General features: G+C 35.3%; 2 protein-coding genes across 2 annotated transcripts in view; one reads left to right on the forward strand and one right to left on the reverse strand.

Moving 5' to 3' along the window:
- The window catches only part of LOC147470715 (uncharacterized), a 944-nt gene extending 626 nt beyond the window's left edge, over window positions 1-318 (forward strand). Inside the window, exon 3 of the mRNA XM_086542874.1 lies at window positions 309-318. Within this exon, the coding sequence (XP_086399000.1) occupies window positions 309-318 (10 nt within the window). The remainder of the gene's footprint in view (window positions 1-308) is intronic.
- Window positions 319-562: 244 nt separating this feature from the next.
- The window catches only part of LOC122259917 (uncharacterized), a 10,623-nt gene continuing 3,685 nt past the window's right edge, over window positions 563-7,500 (reverse strand). The window contains exons 3-5 of the mRNA XM_043026911.2: window positions 3,335-3,479; window positions 1,652-1,744; window positions 563-1,188 (exon numbers count right to left, since the gene is read on the reverse strand). Coding sequence (XP_042882845.2) covers window positions 1,043-1,188; window positions 1,652-1,744; window positions 3,335-3,479 — 384 coding nt within the window. The 3' untranslated portion in view covers window positions 563-1,042. The remainder of the gene's footprint in view (window positions 1,189-1,651; window positions 1,745-3,334; window positions 3,480-7,500) is intronic.

A 7,500-nucleotide genomic window follows, 5' to 3' on the forward strand; every position in this document is an offset into this window, starting at 1 on the left:
TATATATATATATATTATATATATATATATATATATATATTATATATATATATATGTGTGTGAGTGTGTATATATATATATATATATATATATATATATATATATTATATATATATATATATATATATATATATATATATTCATATATATATATGCATATATATGTATATATATATTATATATATATATATATATATATATATATATATATTATATATATATATATATATATATATATATTACACCCACCCACCACAACACATATGCATATTCATGAATGGCTGTATGTGAAAACTCACATCTTCAAGGGATCACTGACGAAATTAAGAAGTACCAATAAAAGAATCATCACAATAGGCCTATAAAAGTAGATGATACAGTGTATGGCCTGTTATTGTTCTTAAAACACTATAGCTCCATAAACAAAAGAAAATTGAAGAAAGAATATATATATATACATATATATATATATATATATATATATATATATATATATATATATATATATAGAGAGTGAGAGAGAGAGAGAGAGAGAGAGAGAGAGAGAGAGAGAGAGAGAGAGAGAGAGAGAGAGAGAGAGAGAGAGAGAGAGAGAGAGTTTTTTTTTTCTTTTTTTGATAGAAATATTCTAAGGAAAATAATTACTCGTTAGACATCTGGATTTCCTAAGCTGTCATTATCTTAAATTAAAGTGATTCCGTTTTATGGGAAAACCTTGCATACAAAACTCTGATTAAATCATTCATTAATATATATATATATACAGCAGATATACAATCCAAAGGATCAAAAGAATCACAAACACACACACAAACTAAAACACCCACCCACAAACAAATATATGAATATATATATATCTGTGTGTGTAGGTGTGAGTAAGTATATGTATGTATGTATATATGTATGTATATATGTATGTATGTGTGTGTGCCCCCGACCCATTTCATCAGCAGGCACTAAGCCATCACGTGGCGACCTGCATGCCCTACTCGATTACCTCTCCCGGAAAGGCGTGTGGGGTTCATATATGCTGACTTCACCCTCACGAGAACGGTTCTGGCACTTCCTCGTAAATGTGCTCTTGAGGATCCGAAGTTGGCACGCAGCTGCTTTGAGGGAGCGGCGGGTGGGGCCTCGAGGGCGGGTGAGGGTGGCTGGCCGGCTGCTGGGAGGACATCCTGCGGCGTCCTGTTGGTTGGGAGAGGGTTTTGGAGAGAGGGTGTCCTTTTCTTTACTTTACTTTTTTATTGTTTTGCCTTTTTTATTCATTTACTTTAAATCGGGGCATTACTTTGCATAAACTGTCTGCATTATTGTTGTTTTTTTCTTATTTGCACAACGTATGGACGTTATTTTGAATACTTTATCTTCTTATCTTTCTCATAGTCTACTTAATTCACTAATGGATCAATTGATTTTTGATCCTCGTTAGCCTCTCGTACGCATATCATACGCAAACATGGCTTTATTGATAAAATATAAATGCTTGTAAATCTGCAACAGAAATAACAACATAACTCTAAAGCGTAACACCGGGAACCAATTCACACTAAGGGAACGGGAATCCATTCATAAACACAGGGGCGGTTCATCAGAGTTTCTGCTCGCACGAAGCAGGTAAGGACACCGACTACTGGCCGCAAGGACTCACTTTTGACTCGCTTTCTGTAGTAGATGACAACAACAAGGATGGCGACAACTGCTACTGAAAGAACAGACCCGACCAGGACAGGGAACTCCCAGTCTGCGAATGAAGGAAGAGAGGAAAGAGAAATTATGATGAGCTACAAGTATGAGGTCAAATGAGGTCAATGACGGGGATGATAATGATAATGATAATGATGATAATAATAATGATAATGACAATGAAAAAGATTATGATCTAGCGGCGACGCGCGATAGCCTCATAACCTCTCTAGATGAAAGTAAGGGGAGACTCCTTGAGTCTCGGTCGACACTCCGCCCAGAGAGAGTGTCACGATGAAGATAGAAAAAAAAAAAAAAAACATTGTTATTTTCGAAACCTGATAATCTGTCCCTCATTTGAGTGAAGATGGCAAGTTAAAATAGTGAGAATAACGGCGTTAACGCGACTGGAACCCCTTGCTGAAGAGGGTTTAGCATCCAGCACTCTTGGAGTGTTGGTCTGGCTCCAACCAGGTCCTTCACCAGCGGCGGATCACAACCAGTGAGGGAGAAATGGGGGAGACGGGTGGACTAGATCGCTAAAGCACGTTGGCGAACCGACTGAAAGAAGACACAGGAAAAGAATGGACGGAATTTAGGATGAAAGAAGGGAGAGTTTGAAGGAAGTGAGAAAAAAACTAGCAGATCAGGGGAGACAGGGAAGGACCAGTGGTTCGAATTATCAAGAATTTGGAAATCAAAGGTCATGGTACTACCGGGAGCCATTGATGTTCTTGGGACGGTGACAAACAGGACAGAAAGCCCATTGAGAGGGATAGGCCTTTCTTGCCCCGTTGACACATCTCCAAAGGGCGTGCTTGCTTGGAAAGGCTTGAGTTGTCACAAAAGTGTTAGATACTTTAAAGAGATGGAACCGATTGCATGAGACATTTGGCTGTGTGTGTATACGTATATATACTGTATATATATATATATATATAATATATATATATATATATATATATTATATATATATATATAGATATATATAGATAGATATATAGATATGTATATATATATATATATATGTATGTATATATATACATATTTATACATACATACATATATATATATATATATATATATATATATATTATATATATATATACATATATGTATGTATATATATAAATATATATATATATATATATTATATATATATATATTATATATATATATAAGGAAGAGAAATAATGATAATGATAATGATGATAACATTAATAGTAAGGGTGATGATGATAGCTATACTACTAATAATGATAATATTGATCATGATAATGAAAATACTACTGCTATTACTACTACTGCAAATAAAGATACTGACAATAAAATTACTGCTACTACCAATAATACTACTGATAATGATAATAATAATGATGATCACGATAATAATGATAATGATTATGACGGTGATAGTGGCAATACTGACAAGAAAAAATGATAATGGTAATGATGAAGTATAATAATGATGAAGATAATAATATCGAGGATAATTATGATGATGATAATAATAATTCAATATTCAGGTAAGGATGATAATAAGGATGACTGCTATAACAGGGAATAAAAATGGCAGTACATACACGAAGGTGGATAAACGAGATGAAAAGACAAGATAAAATCACACACATGACCAAACTTTCCTTACTTTTCTGGTGGAATTTTTCGGTGCAAAGTCGCCACTTGAGATACTCTGCCTCATATACTTGTACATGTCGGGCATCCTGCTGTATGTTGATCTCTTGCTTTAAATGACATTTTTCGATTTTTTGGTCCTCTTTCACTATTATAACCTGTGGTATGGGAAGGAAGAGAAGAAGAATGTATGATTTGTGTTTGAGTGGACGTATACACAAAATAGGCAGGGAGATAGATTCATAGACACACACACACAGGCACACATACAGACACATACACACATACAGACACATACACACAAACACACACACACACATGCAAGCAAGCACAGCTGACAAGCATCTCACTTCCATCGAGTGAAGGCTCTACTTTGTTCACTAGCATCTTGCGTGTGGACGTATAAACATTGTGAACATTCATTTAGTTGAAAATATCCTTACTTAGATAAGCCGTTAATTATGTCTTTCGGCACATTTCACCTCCTCCTCAGAAGACCGTCCTCCTTGCAGCTTGAAAGCTTGATTCTGGATTGTCTCATGCCACCTCATCCTAATGGGGGATTGGAAATTAGACCAGCAATGGGTCTGTATCACTGAGGGTTTTGCGGGACCCATTGAGCGCTGTCGAGGACGTGCCACACCTGTGCGTGCTTAGTTCAGTCAGTTCCCACGTCCAGTGCTGAGTCAGCAGAGGTCAGGTGAGGCGTCCTTCCATGCCAATATATTGCCTTGAGGTGTAAGGATGTTTCAGCGACGTTAAATCCGCGCTGAGCCATTTATAAGGTAGTATTCCATAGAGGGACCATCTGCTGCTCGCGACAATCGAAAGTTGAAAGCGCCAATTCACACCTCGGACGCGACGCCATATGGAATTAATATCTATTTTGTTAGACAACGTCACTCAAGAACCATTAAACAATTTCTGTGAATTCTGAAGGGAATGGTAACGTAGAGATTTTATATATAGGCAACAGAATCATATTTCTCACAGTCTCCCCTAAACGTAGGGAAGAGAGAGTTTTCTATGATACATTAAACCACAATCAGCATAGTTCACGGGGGACTCACCTAAAATAATTCAATGCGCTAATCCATCAGACAATATCTAGACCACGGGTTCTACCTTTTAAATCTAATTTACCCTTGAAGTTTTTCATTGTTGGTCGCCTATCCCGAACGCGGAATGCAGTACCAAGGAATTTAAAAATAAATGCATGGTTTATCAACATGGTTTATGGAGGATAAATTGCATTATACTAGTCGAGGAGACAAAATTTTCGCACCTATGAGTCAGTGCTAATAGGAACCAGTTAGTATCATAAGGAAATAAATGTAATCAGCTGCAAACACTTTACGAAAACAGACACACTTTTCAAGCCATTGCGACACTAAACTAGCGTTACATACAGTTAGATGCAGTTGCTAATTAGTAATGGTGATAGTTGAGCCAATGTGTGATTGCATAAAAAAGTCACGTACGCCCAAATTCTCTCCTGAACCGCGGGTTGAGAACCCTTGATCCAGACCAGTGGTTCCCGACCTGTGGTTCGTGAACCTTGATGGTCCTCTCAGGTAGTACTAGGGGACCGTGAATTAAATTCAAATTTTCACACACACACATATATCTATCTATCTATCTATCTATATACAAATATATATATGGATATACATACATACATATATACATATATATTTACATACATATATATATATATATATATATATATATATATATATATACATATATATATATATATATATATATATATATATATATATATATATATATATATATGTATGTATGTATGTTTATATATATAAACATACATACATACATACATATACATATATATATATATATATATATATACATATATATATATATATATATATATGTATATATATACATGTATATATGTACATATATGTGTGTGTAATATATATCTATATCTATCTATCCGTCTATCTATCTATCTATCTATCTATCTATCTATCTATCTATATATATATATATATATATATATATATATATATATATATATATATATATATATATATATATCATTAATGGGGTAAAGATAGATTTTACATATCCTGTTTGTAAAGGGATTAATATAACAGCTTTACTAATTTCAAACATAACATGTGTGCTATGACAATGTGAAGAATGTAAAGCAATATTTGAATATCTACGAGGAAATAATTATCCTTATTAAATATCGATATACATCGATGTACATGTTTATATCTTAACTCCCTTATTTTGTAATGCGCATGCGCGTAGGTATGCCTCACCTGGTATTATTCCACCATACAATCGGTCACTTAGCCATACCACCTGTTCGAGTGAGCACGGTGACCCTCACCTCTCTTATTTTTGTATTTGGTTATTTTATGACGTTGACGCCAGGCGCCACTACAGTGTGCCTCTCATGTCCCCCGAAACTCTAATATTCGGAGGAGCGCCAAGCTTTAACAAGCCCCGTGACACCTGGGCGGTTTGACACGCTCAAAGGGACGTGATTTCTGAACTATATTATTTGTAATGTACATATGTTTTTGTAAATATAAGGTGAATGGTATCTAATCTTTATATAACCCCTTTTTGGAAGTGAAGAGTACGATAAAGCTAAAAGTGCAATACTACCAATGATAAATTTCCATATATAATGAAAGATCCTTTTTACAAGTGGCGCAGTGAGTAGGATATATGGTGTATAGTCGTTGAGTGTTGCACAGCTAGTTCATACTGTTCACTTCATTCAAAAGGGACTTGTCATCTTATGAAACTAATACATTGTGTATTTTTTAAGGAAATGGTTTTGTCGGTGGCTGTGATACTGGTGAGTGCTTGTAAACCACGGGCATGCGCAAAAGGGAGGTGCAGGTGAGGCAAGTGATTGTTATCGTAACTATAGTGGCAGTGTATTCTCGCGTCTGAGGGAATTGTCTTCGCTGTAATTCCTATAGTTCGTTGTTCGGAAGCCGTAATTCGCTTCCAGAATTTTTGGTTACGTATAAGGGGTCGGTTAATAATACGGCTAATACCTCGTAACTGTGATTATCAGCTTTGTGTTTTATGCTGTGGATGTCACATTGGAGATTATCCTCCGTATTTGATTTACTTAAATGTTAGACTTGTATTGTTTACTTGTTGGCATTGTTTATAGTTTAATTGTAACATGAAATCTATTACTGATATTATGAAAGAAGCTCAGTCTCTCGGGTTGAGTGCTGATGCTATTGAACGTTTGTTAGATTATGAACGAGCGAGAGACGAACGCGAGGAGCGAGCTGCTGAACGCTTAAATGGAGTCTTGAAAGCAATGATTAAAAAGCTCTGCTCTGACCATCCACAAGACTGGGATAGATACCTTCCCGCTGTTCTTTTTGCTTACAGAGAAATCCCGAACGATTCGTTGAAGTTTTCTCCGTTTGAACTTCTTTATGGTAGACAAATTAGAGGTCCACTTACAATTTTGCATGAACTTTGGTCGAACGATGATATCGAGAGTGAAGTAAAGTCTACGTATCAATATGTGACTGATTTAAGATCTAGATTAGAGGAAACAGCTAAGTTAGCCGTCTCTCAAGCTGAAATTAGTAGCAAGAATTATAAAAGCTATTACGATCTAAAATCTAGGAATCGTAAGCTAATGATAAATGATGAAGTGCTTGTACTCTTGCCAACTAACCACAATAAAATGATTATGCAATGGAAAGGGCCTTATCCTGTCATAGATGCTAAAGATAATGGAGTAGATTATCTTATAAAAGTTCGTGGAAAAAGTAAATTATTTCACATCAATATGTTAAAGCGGTACTACCGCCGCGATGAATCTGCACTTAAGAAAAGCAGAATGGTGAATGTGTGTGTTGTAGATGAAAATGATAATGATAATGAAGGTGAAACCATGTATCTTGAAATGGAAAGTAATGATTCATTAAATATAGGAAATGATCTAAGTGTACAGAAAAAGGATGATATACATACTCTTATTTCTGAATATCCTGATGTATTTACAGATAAACCAGGGCGTACAAACTCTATAGAGCATGTAATCAAGCTTGAGACAACTAAACCTGTTTGTAAAAAGCCTTATCCCATACCATATAACCTAACTGATGTATTCAACAATGAAGTTGATAAGATGCTTGAGCTTGGCATAATAGAACC

Source organism: Penaeus japonicus, unplaced genomic scaffold (genome assembly GCF_977035675.1).
Source record: "Penaeus japonicus unplaced genomic scaffold, GWHDUDI00000001_assembly GWHDUDI00000012, whole genome shotgun sequence".
In the NCBI taxonomy this organism is placed as follows: domain Eukaryota; kingdom Metazoa; phylum Arthropoda; class Malacostraca; order Decapoda; family Penaeidae; genus Penaeus; species Penaeus japonicus.